The 12,792-nt window shown below is 33.7% G+C and overlaps 1 protein-coding gene across 1 annotated transcript; it reads right to left on the bottom strand.

Annotated features, from left to right (window-relative positions):
- Positions 1 to 6,335: 6,335 nt before the first annotated feature.
- Positions 6,336 to 7,112, bottom strand: LOC140438921 (uncharacterized). The gene has a single exon (XM_072528555.1). It carries the CDS (start codon positions 7,110 to 7,112, stop codon positions 6,336 to 6,338), a length of 777 nt encoding a protein of 258 aa, XP_072384656.1.
- Between the last annotated feature and the right edge of the window lie 5,680 nt (positions 7,113 to 12,792).

Here is a 12,792-nt window from a genome sequence, read left to right as displayed (position 1 = left end):
TTGCTTTAGTGATGTTTGAGAAGTTTGCGATTCGTTTTTCCAGTTGCACAAAACTCGCTTCTTTAAAAATGCTTTTATACCACTCGCGGTATTTCGATACTCGGCTTTTTCTATATCGGCACATTTAGCAATTTCACTCGCGCACTGGTCCGCACTTTCGTTGCTGTGATGCCAATGTGGGATGGAATCCATATAAATCTGATACTCCTAGAATTTTCTTGAGCCTCCATGAGTTCTAGTTTTATGTTTCTCAAGAAGACCTTTAGGATAGATCTGTTTAAGGGTTTGAAGGGCGCTTAGTGAGTCACTTAAGATAACAGAGTTAGGAATGTTATTAAAATTTATATGCATGATAGCTTTAAGCATTGCATAGAGTTTAGCGGAGAACATCGAAAAGAAGGTTGGAAGATGAAATTGATATGTATCGCTTGGGGTAACGAATGCACCACCTACTCCTTTATCACACTTGGATGCATCTGTAAAGATTTTATAACAATGTTCGTAATGCTGACGGAGAATTAGGTCTAGATTAATCTTAATCTCTGCATGACTATTAATATGTTTGTCAAATTGGGTTAGACCAGTATTTGTATTTGGAGTATTAATTATCCAAGGTGAGGGGCTTTTCATATTGATTGAAAAAGTATTTGGAAATTCGATATTAAGACATCTCAGGTAACACCGTACTCGCTCATAGTAAGGCTTATGTTTGGTACTATTGGTAAAGAGATTTATATATTTATTAGTGAACGTATTATTAAATAGATGTTTGTTTACATTTGGGACTATTGACGTTGCGTGTGATAGTGTTAAGGAAATTCGGCGGTGATATAATGAAGGCTCCCCACTTTCACAATATAAACTTTCCACCCGTGACGTTCGAAATGCACCAAGAGAGAGTCTAAGTGCTATATTGTGGATAAAGTCTAGCTGTTTTAACAATATGGAGGAAGCAGAGGCGTAAGCGATTGATCCACAATCAATTTTTGATCTAATTAGAGTTCTGTAGATTGTAAGTAAGGTAGAGAGATCAGAGCTCCAATATCTATTTGACAGCGTTCTCATTAGATTAAGTTTCTTATTACAAGTCAATACTAATTGCCTAATATGTTCTTTCCAAGTAAGTTGATTATCAAACCACATACCTAAGAATTTTATACATGATTTGAAGGATAGCGATGTATTGAAAAATTTGAGATTGGGATTATTTGAGAAGTTCTTTTTTGAGAATACCATACCTACGGTTTTTGTAACCGAGAATTGAAAACCGGTATCGCGAGACCACTTTTCGAGTTTTTGTAAAACTTTGCAAAATTGTTGAAGTTAAATTAATATCTTTGCCTTTTACATAAACCACCAAGTCATCTGCATATAAACATGCTTTTAAAGGTTTTGAGGTTTTTAATTATGTCATTAATAGCGATTAAGAAAAGTGTAGGACTAATAATTGAGCCATGAGGGATACCGTTTTCTTCCTCCTGCTTTTTCGGAATAGTAGTTGTTAACTCTTACACGAAAAGATCTGTTTACTATAAAGTTCTTAATAAAATGAAGGCAATTTCCACGAATATTTCATGATTGTAACTTTTTTAAAATGTTGAATCTCCAACATGTATTAAATGCTTTTCTTAAGTCAAACAATACTGCGATACAATGCTGTTTTGTTGCCAGAGATTCATGAATATCACTTTTCAGGTCTAATATGTTGTCTATCCCGGATCGGTTTTGTCGAAAACCATTTCGTTCGTTTATAAGTAAGTTCGAATTTTCAAGATGCCAAGTCAGCCTTGAGTTAATGATTTTTTCTAGTAGCTTACCCATTGCACAAGTTAGGCTTATCGGTCTATAGGAATCGGGGTCTAGACGAGATTTTTGGCTTTTGAGAAATGGGAGAATGATAGATTTTGACCAAACAGATGGGTACTGGTGTCGCTGCCAGATGAAGCTAAATAATTGAAGCATGTAATTTTTAGCAGATGTGGGTAGGTGTTTTAAGAAAATAGTTGGAATATCGTCAGGCCCAGGACTTGTTTCTTTTAGATCGTTCAGTGAGTTGTTTAGTTCTTGTAACGTGAGAGGAGCGTTTAATGAAATGTTGTAGTTTTCTAGAGAGAGGTTAGACCTTTCGGCCTCCAGTTTATTTTTTAGAAATACAGGGTCGAAATTTTCATTGGAAGATATTTCTCTGTAGTTTTTAGCTTATGTGTTAACAATTTCAAGTGGAAAAGTGACAATTTGATTACCTATTTTGAGACTAGATATTGGAGATGACTCCTTTTTACCAGAAATTTTACGTATTTTCTTCCATACTTCTCTTACAGGAGTGGAGCTGTTAATACTAGAGACATATTGGGTCCAACTGGATTTTTTTGTTTGATTTATTAAACGTTGAGCCTTCATTTTTTTGTAGTTAATTTTATTTTCGAGTGTTTTATGCTTCTTAAATCTATTAAAAGCTGTTCTGCTGGCACGTACTGCTTACACTCCGAATTCCACCAAGGCACAGAAACATGATTTTTAATGGGCTTTGTTTTGTCAATAAAGAGCTTCGTACTCTGCAAGATGACACTATTAAAAGTACCTAAAAAATTGTTTATATTATCATTCAGTATGCAACTCTCCAAAGCCTTATCTATATAATTTTCAAAATCGATCCACTTAGCCGAATTTATATTCCATTTGGGCAAGAAAGATATTGGGCAAGGCCGACCTGAGAGATTCTCAATGGTAATAGGGTGATGGTCGCTACCATAAGTATACTCAAGAACAGTACAAGAGAGACGTGGAGCTAGACCTGGATCACAAAAGCTTAAATCTATCACGGAGGATTTTCCAGTGCAGATGTTAAATCTTGTAGGTGACCCATTTAGGAAATTTAATTGAAGATCCTGCATTACCTTTTCTAGAAGTTTTCCTCTGTGATCAGTATGCTTAGAACCCCAAATAAAGTTATGACCGTTAAAGTCACCTACGATGATTCGAGGAGAGGGTATCTTTGCAACCAAAGATTTTTTGACAAGTGCCATAACTCCACCTGAAGAGAAATTATTGTCATGTACTCTATCTTTTCTAAAAATGTTAAAATATTTGGAATTATATTTTTTTTTGGGGTTTAAAATTGTTTCTTGGAGACATATTATTTCGGTAGAGAATTCAGAAATAAGTTTTTGTAAGGTTGGAAGTCGATGAAAAAATCCATCTATATTCCATTGCAGTAGTTTAGTGAATTATGTTATATACGAAAATATAAATTTACGGGTTAACCTGAGATGACTCGCCTTGAGATTCAGAGATATCGTTACCCAAGTGTCGGAGGATTTTCTTTCTTAAGAAGGCGATATAACGTTTGGTTGATCTATCGTTTAATTGCGGATGAACTTTAGTTAGCATATGAACTAATCCCAGGAGGTCAGAAGTAAACTCTTGAATTATGTTAGAAGGATCTTGCACGCCGATAACATTGCTTAGAAGTAGATTTAATTGGTCAAAATTGAGAACAAATGTGGATAAATGATTTTGGATAAAATCTTTGGCAGGCTCAAGATCATACGATTTTGTTGATTTTATGCATGTATGCTCCTCGTTGCTTTTAACCTTCTTGACTCTAGGTTTGGATGTAGGTACAGCAAATGATTTTTCTGTATGACTTGATTCTAGACGTAAGAACATCATTGATACTACGTTTCGGCTGAAGATCGATATTAATTACTTTGCAGCTTTCCATGGTATTAACTTCTCCTTGACCATTAGCAATGTTAGGATTGCTCAGATTATTTGCTAATTTTTCTTGGACGGAAATTTGTTCGTTTAATAGAGTTGTTGCTACTGTTTTAGGCATGATATCAAGGGAGAAAGGAGTAGTAGGTAGACTGTTATTAGAATCAATTAAATTTGTTGTTGATTCCAGTTTATCGGGACAGTGGGTGGCGATATGTCCAAACTTTTTGCAGTTATAGCAGGCCATAGTTTCTTGAGATAACAATATTCGATATGTTGTATTATCGAAGTCCAAGGTGAATGAGTCGGGTAAGGAGATATTATGGGGACTTACGTATATTTGTCTTCTGAAACTCAAAATATGATTATATTGGGAAAGAGTGGAACTGAATTTTAGAAAAGGGACAGGAGAGATCATGTTAAGTCCAATACTTTGTAGATAATTAACTAACAGACTGTGTGGTATTGTTGGACATACGTTTGAAAAAACAGTTCGTTCCGCTGGTGAAATTAGTCTTTTAGCTTAGACAATATTGTTCTGGATTTCGATTTGTCCATGGTTTTGCATGGATTCGTCCACGATTTGTTTGTTTGCAAGGTACATGCAAATCCAATTATTGGATAGTCAGGAGGAAAATATAATATTTTTGGGATGAATTAGGTTACCCAAAGGAATTAAATCGCTTATTTTCTAAGGCGCTGAAGACAATTGCTTGATGTTTTGAGAGAAATTGTGTAGAAGCTGCTGATGAATAGGTTTTATTAGTATTTGTCTGTAATTGCGATACATGTGGTATGTTAGAGAGACTCTGAATATTAGGTTCCATTTTTGATTTTGACACGGAAGATGTGTTTAAAAATAATACGGACCTGACTAGTAATCAAACAGGTAATAAAACTGTAATTATGTTTCTTGAGTCTTATCTTATTGATAATTGTTAAATTACAAATCAACCAAAAACTGGTTGATCACGTTATATTAATGAAAACTAATATGATGTGTTCACTTACTGGTGTTTCATGTAATTGTCACTTAACTATTTATAAATAAACTGTTATAATTACTGCATAAAATTTGCAAATTTGTTAAGACCAAAATAAATAGGGGAGAGTGTTGTACCTTGGACCACTTTTTTTTAATGACTTGTAACTACATATTTTACTATTTAACGTATTGAGTTGGGATTTAACATAGCAAATTAGCAATATGTTTCTTAAGCACCAATGTATTTAAAAGGTTTAAAGAAATATGTTTATGTGTAAGACATAAATTTAATCATTTTTAATTTGGTGTAGAATGGACCGAGGTACAATCTGGTCTTGTACCTTGGACCTCCTAGTATTGTACCTTGGAACATTAATTCAGTTACCAAAATGATGTAAAAAGATATCACAACAACAATGCATAAAAATGAAAATAGTAAATAGGGTTAACATTTTTGACAAGCATAAAAAAACTGCTTCTTTCAGATCTAAATTTTATTCAACCGAAACTCTTAAAATTATTTTTATAAAGAAAAAAAGCAAAATTAAACATATTTTTGGTCATTCAACGTCATATTGTCCAAAACTTATTCCAAATCTCAACATTTGAGCTTGACGAGCTGTTCCACTAACTTAAATTGAAGGGGGTAATTTTGCACTTACATCTTCTTCGAGAAAATTAAAGCTTGTAGTTGCATCATTGAAAAACTTATCGGTGTTTTTATACCGACGTAAATATTTTAGTTCGTTTTCGTCGTCACAACGTATTATTTCAGCTAAATAATAACGGAACCTTTTTTTATCTGAACTTTCACCAATACAAAGTCGCCAGCTTTTAAATCAGCATTTCCAAACTTGTTCTCCAGCAGTGTTGCTTCTTCCTTTATTTAAATATGCTTCTTCCAATTTTCTTCGTCACTGCTTTCACTGCGAAGGGATAAGTTTTCATTTTCGGATTCTGAACTTGATGATAATTCCTTCTTGGTGGCCTTAGAAGTAAAAGTTTTTCTTTTTTTTGATAAACTCTTTTGCGTAGAATCTCCAAAAACTTACCTTTTAGTATTTTTAAGAGTAGTTGGTTTTACTTTTTTTTAACTGTGATATTTCATATTTTTCGGGAGTGTCTGTCAATATGCGAGATTTCCCTAGTCTTCCTCCACTGACCTTTTTTCGAGGAGGTACTTTAGGAAATGGACGTAGCATTTCTGGAGTAACAGCAACAGATGTCGAAGGAGAATTAATTGGGTTTCGGTTATTTAGAATACTACATTCTCATGGTTGCGTAACTTGAGGGAATGGTACGGATGCACATCAATTGAACTATTCAGAGCAGCAGCATCTAAGATCAGAATAGCCATGATGATTGCCAACCTCCGTCGCGGAGATGGCACGTGAAGAAGAAGAAGAATACTACAACAGTTTTCGGTCTGATTAGCTAAAGCAACACTTGAACAGACTACAATATCACATGAACCATTTGAAGTTTTAGATTAAACATCAAAGTCCTTTCAGGTACTTTCAGATTGAGCATTAACACCATTGTTGTTGTTTTCTAGTGGACGATCCGAAACATAAGAGGTGAGAAATTCGTGTTCTTGGAATATGTCTTCATTAAGGGGATAAAGCCCCGATAATTAAAATCGTTTAAGAATATTCGATGGACAAAAAGCTTTTGGAAATGCTTTCCCTATTAACTCTGCAACGTCGTAGATACTTACAGGCTGCCCTGGATGCATAAGCACCCATTCACTACAAGCTGTATTGTAATACGTTTTCAATGGCCCAAAGACAGTTCTATCGAGAGGCTGAAGCTTGTGGCTTGTGTCAGGATGGAAAGTAACCAATGTTATGCTATTTTTTGGACAAAACTGAATCACTGGTATATTAACGTGACTATCATGGTTGTCAAGAAGTAAAATAACTGGGCCTTCAATAGATGGTTGTACATGACATTTAAAATGCTTCAGCAACTGCAAAAAAAGTGACTCATTAGACCAGCCAGATGAATTGGCACCTCCAACTGTGCCTACAGGAGCTTCTTTCAACATATGGGATTTGAAATGTACTCTAGGAAACACCATCATAGATGGAATATGAGTACCAGAGGCATTTACTGCCGCAATTACAGTAATATTCTGTCCTCTTTCTCCACTTGTTATCTGTCCAAAATGTTTTATGCCTTTTGGACCAATTATTTTAGGAGGGACATGGACGGTTGTAAAACCAGATTCATCACAGTTCCAAATTTTGTGTGGAGAAAATTTATTTCGAGACAGAGCTTTCTTGTAATTTGTAAAAAATGAGCTGACATTGGCTTTATTAAACGAGCTGGATCTTGCTAGGCTTGTAGGCTCTGGTTTTTTGGAAGTGATAATTCTACTGTGTAACGCCTTGGGAAATATCTTAGCCATCCTTTACCGGCTTTCTCATTTTACTCCCATGATGATGGAAACTTTTTATCATTTGCAAGAGCGAATTGGTAAGCAAAACAACGAACCTCCATTCTTGTCAAGCCATAGTGAAAGCGTGCTGCTGTTATTAAATAATCTTTCAAACTATTTTCTTCTTCAATTGTAAAAACTTGTGCCTTCTAAATTTTTATGTTTAGTCATGTGCCTAATAAGTGTTGTTTTAGACACATTATAACAGCGAGGAGCTACCCGTATGGACAATTCACCATTGAGAGCTTTTTCAAAATTACTTAATTTAGTCGCCCCTAGTTTTATTTAGTCAAATTTTAGAATGTCTTTAATTTAAACTTTTAAACTATAGAAATAGAACACTGAATTATGATGGTATTATCGTAAAAACACTATACTTAAAAGAAAAAGCAGCAGAGGAAGCAAAATGTTAACTTTATAGAAATTAAAAAGTCTTGAGATTGGGCATTTCAACTTTTGTTTGGAAAGTAATTGACAGTTGTGACGTCACACTCCTCCTGTCTATTTCTATGCCTCACTTTAGTCAGTCGATAAAGTATATCTGTCAGTTGGCAACTCTGTCGTGTCATGTCAGTTTAATTCAATGTAGAAGTTAAATATTTTTTATAATGTCTTTTGAATACTTAGGTAGGATTGAAAGTTGATTTTTTTTTAACGTGGGTCGAGGAGGGGGTGGGTTATTTATAACTGTGGTACCTACTCTTGCTCATAATAACCGGTGTATGATCTGATGAGAGATCATAGCTGGATTCTATTAGACAGTTGTTTCTGGATACTCCTTTGATTATGTAGTAGCCCAGTAGATCTGAAAGTTTTCAGGGGTCACTCGGCCAGTATGTAGGGATTCTGCTGGTGTGGCAATCATAGTTGTTCTTGATCATTGCTTTTAAAATATTACGACCTTCTGTTGTTGTGAGTCTTAAGCACTGTGTATGTGTTTCGCATTTTAGTCTCTCCGGCTTCGAATTTACTGTCAAGCAATTGGAATAAAGCTTTGTATTCATCTGTGGAGACCGCATGACGAGGTGGGCTGTAGATTTCAGATATGTTAAAGTGCCATGGCATTGCATTCACTTGAACGATTGCTGCTTGAATTTTTTCTGTTGAAAATTATTCATGATGTGATATGCACCTGCCGATGATTACTGTCGAGCCACAATGAGCTGTACCATCGGGTGAGGTGTGCTGTATGTGGTATAGAGTGGAATATTGAACGTAGTTAGATCGGCAAAGTGGGTTTCTGAAATAAGCAGTACAACTATTTTATCCAGGTTTACGAAAGTAATTATGTTAGTAAGTTTAATCTCATTCTATTTGAACTTACCAGTTGCGAGAACATATTTTTGAGCTCGTTAAGGAATGTCATTAGTTGTTGTTCTGTATTAGTTTTAGGTTCTGGTTCGTGGTTGGTTTGATGTGCTGTCAAGTTTGCATATGTCTTTTGATGGTTTTGCAGAGTGGTGTATAGCTCATTTGTTTCATTACGTACATGTGGGCTGTTGAATGTTGTTCTTTGGATCTGTTGGTTTCCTCTTCTTTTTTCTATTAGTTCCATGTAGACTACACAGCCCTTATAGTTAACAGAGTGATCTTATTTGCATACTACACACTTAGTCGGAATGTTTCAATATCAAGACTTTGTATCATGTTAACCACCATATTTGACGCAGTAGTGCGGTTTAGTGCAATACGTTTTACTAAGTTAGTAGTCTAATTTAATAAGTACTTCTACGATTATAATGACATGAAACTAATTCAAACATATTTCAGTTGTCTTGATAAAAAAAAAACAGTTTCGAAAGCTCGATCTTTTAATAAAGTACCTACAAATATATGTGTACAGTGGTGTTTTAATCACTAAGTCTTTTGACCTAAACCTCAAGAATTTTGAAATTTTGAATAGATATATATATATATATATATATATATATATATATAAATATATATATATACATATATATATATACATATATATATATATATATATATATATATATATATATATATATATATATATATATATATACATTATAGTTTATTTATGTCAAAATGTATGTAAAGTAGGTGTACGTAATATGGCCATGTACCTACGGTAATAAGGGCACCTAACAAATTTCCTATTTTTATGTTTAAACAATAGAAATCTTGATACTAGCATAGTAATACAAATTTAGTTTCGAAATTGTTAAACAGATGGTCCCACATTCACTATACGTCAGTCGCCATTGTAGAAGCTGGTTATTAATTCCATATTTAAAAAAAAAATCATAACTCGTTTAATAGGTAAGTTTTTATTATATTAATTGTACTTACATGTTTCGTAGACCTTAATAATCGTGTACATGTTCTTATTTTAGTGTATAATATTTGATTTATTAAATTTTTCTTAGACAAATATCAAAATACAGTGTTGAGTAATATGGCCAGGTGAAAAGTAGAGTTATATGGCCATGACCATATTTATTTTCCTGTGGCCATATTACTCTACAATAAATATTTTGCTTGCTGTATTGATATGATTTCTTTTGTTCAAGAAGCAGAATTAGTTCAACGTATTATCCGTCCATCGCAAATTGAATATCCACTTACTGAAAGGGTACTTTGTAAGTGTGTATATCGGTATACAAAACTCAATAAAATCCCAAATCTTTTTCAAGAAAGAAAAGGAATAGCTGGTCGTTATTGGCTACGTGGTTATATGAAGCGAAATCCTTAAATCAGGTCTAGGAAAGCACAAAACCTAAAACCGGCTAGGGCAGAAAGGCTTAATAAATTTATTGTAAAAGATCAGTTTACTAAGCTGGAAGGTATTTTAAGAGAAATGTACATAATCGATAAACCCGAAAGGATATATAATATAGACGAGAAAGGTTTGGCAACAAACCTTTCAGGACAAAACAAAAAAGTTTTGGCACAAAATGGCGCATGAAGAATACATGTATCACAATGGTGCTTTTTAAGGGTAAAAGTAGTAAGCTAGAATGGGTTGACTCATTACCTCCAGGTGCTGTTGTTCAAATGACTGCAAAAGGCAGCATCAATATTAAAACTTTTTTAGTTTGGCTTTAACACTTTGCAAAATTTAAGACTGCTGGTCCGTGCATTATCATATTTGATGGTGCAAGATGTCACTTGGATCACATTATTGTAGAAACTGCCAAAAGATACGAAATCACTTTATACTGTTTACCTAGTAATACTACTCACGAGCTCCAACCAATGGACAAAGCTGTATTTAGAGCTTTTAAATATTACTGGAATGATGAAGTTATGAAATATTTTTCTATCCATAGGGATCGTGTTATTACTAAACAGAGATTTGGGGTAATTTTTTAGACTGTTTAGGACAAAACAATGACATCATTTAATATAAAATCGGGGTTTTCTTCAACAAGAATTTATCCATTCAACCCAGAAGCTATCCCAGAGATAGCGTTTGCTCCTAGTACTATCACGTACCAACATCAGAAAGATAAAGAGAATATGCCATTGTCAGAAACTAACGTTGGTATAAAGCAGAAGATTGTATCTCATCAACTTCAGACATGCAACAAAAAGATTACCGTTGTCATTCTACTTTCGCATTACAATCGAAAAATAGCTCAAAAGAAGTATGTCTGGACACTGATAATAGCAACTCTTGTCGCCCCCTTCACTTTGGGTATTCAACCGAAAAATCGCCCGAAAAACCCTTTCTAGACACTGATAGTAGCAACTTGGACCGATCCTCTGAAGTTATTGATTCAGAAGACGATCAGAGTGATTCCTTCATTCATCCACAGAGACATCCACAATACTTCATTCAGAAGTATGCTCGAAACTCCTGAAAATGCAGCAATCAAGAACAATAACAAAAATCCAAGAAAACTAGCTATCAATAGTCGAACTCATGTAGTTACTAAATATTTATTCGGTAGCTGCATTAGAATAAGCGATTCAGGAAATATTGAAGCCAACACGTATTCTACAGGTGGTAAAAAAGTCTCGTCAATGCTACGAAAATTACCCAATTCAACAGAAAAATTGAAGTCTTTGCCTGATAAGAAAAAGGGAACAAAAAAAAACAAGAATCTTGGTTCTGCAAATTATGCAAGGAAGACATAATAGTAGATATGAGACTATGTAGCGTATGTAGCACTTATGTCCACGAAGAGTGCATGGGTCTCACAGCCAAAGACAAAATTGATACATTCTTATGTCCTGATTGTGAAAATAAGATAATATTAAGTTTTTGTACTGTATTTGCTTAACATTTAATAAAACTGTTAAACATTCTGAAACTATTTTATTGTTTTATGTGTTAAGTTTCATAGTTAGAGATAAAAATTTACTTATTGTAGAGTGGCCAAATTGCCGACACCATGTTGGTAATATGACTAATAGAAGTATTTTTTTAATTACGTCATAAATACTTATCGTACTTTTATCAATCTTTGAAATATAATAAAACAAATATATATTTAGAAAACCCACAAATGTTCTTAAGGTGGCAATATTACCTGCACATACCTTACTTGATTACTAAACCAACTTTATAAGCATAATTACGTTCGTTCTAAATCGTATAAATTTCACAAAGACATACTAGAATTGAACAAATGCAACCAAATATTAGTATATAAAATATTATAATAATATCTTGGAGTTTCAGTGCTTCAACGTCAAGTTCGTTTTCACCTTTATTGTTAACGGAAAAAATTTCTTGTTTCCATTTCTGAAATACTCCTGTAGATAACAATTGGTGAATAATCGTATTAAATTCATTAATATATACAAAACCTTTCCTCATAATCAAAGACACGGAGTTTCCATATGAATAATGAAAGCAATAAATGGATTTTTTATTAACTTCTTTAATATTTAGCAAATACTCAGTATTACTTTTCGTAGTCAAAAAAGCGGAACCTCTTTCTGGAATAAATTTTAAACATTTTAGTGCATCGTGACAATCAATTTTCCTCTTTACTATCTCATCTCTCGATATAGCCTCAATGAAGTCACTGCTGAAATATTTTAAAGAATTTGTAACAAAATAAGTTGTTAAATTATGTTTATATATTTTAGGCATTGAATCATACATCTGGCATGGTTCCCTTCTTATAAAGAAACTTGTTATTTTCGTGGTAAACATGGTATTGCAGAAAAATGAAAAAATAATTAATAAACCCACAAAGTATCTTAACCTGTTAGATTTTGGCAAGCGCGTAATCGTAACCTGCAAACAAATGGCAAATGCTTTTAAAACGATACCATCGATAGATGAGTCAAATCTTAATTTGGGTTCTTCGCTTCTGTTAGCATACCAAATGAAAACTATTAACACTAATAATATTAGTAAGCCAAGCAAGATTACCATGTTTTGAATGTATATGTTATCTTCGTAAAGTTTTGTGCTTGGGACGCACCATTGTAATTCATCATAGTAATAGGAAATACTAGGACTGAAGTACAATATTCTTTCGTAGGTTAATACATATCCACCAAATATTATATCGAATTTGTTATCCGATAACTCTTTAAACTCCTTTGTTAGAGTCCCATTGTCGAAAATTTCTCCGCTAGGATATCTTGGGTCAATTACATAATACTCCACAGTAAGTTTAAATGTTTGAGCTAATGTCTCTATTAGCCTTATCTCTATTCCCGGCTT

This window comes from Diabrotica undecimpunctata, chromosome 4 (assembly GCF_040954645.1).
Source record: "Diabrotica undecimpunctata isolate CICGRU chromosome 4, icDiaUnde3, whole genome shotgun sequence".
Classification (NCBI taxonomy): Eukaryota; Metazoa; Arthropoda; class Insecta; order Coleoptera; family Chrysomelidae; genus Diabrotica; species Diabrotica undecimpunctata.
This window is presented reverse-complemented; position numbering and strand designations above follow the sequence as displayed.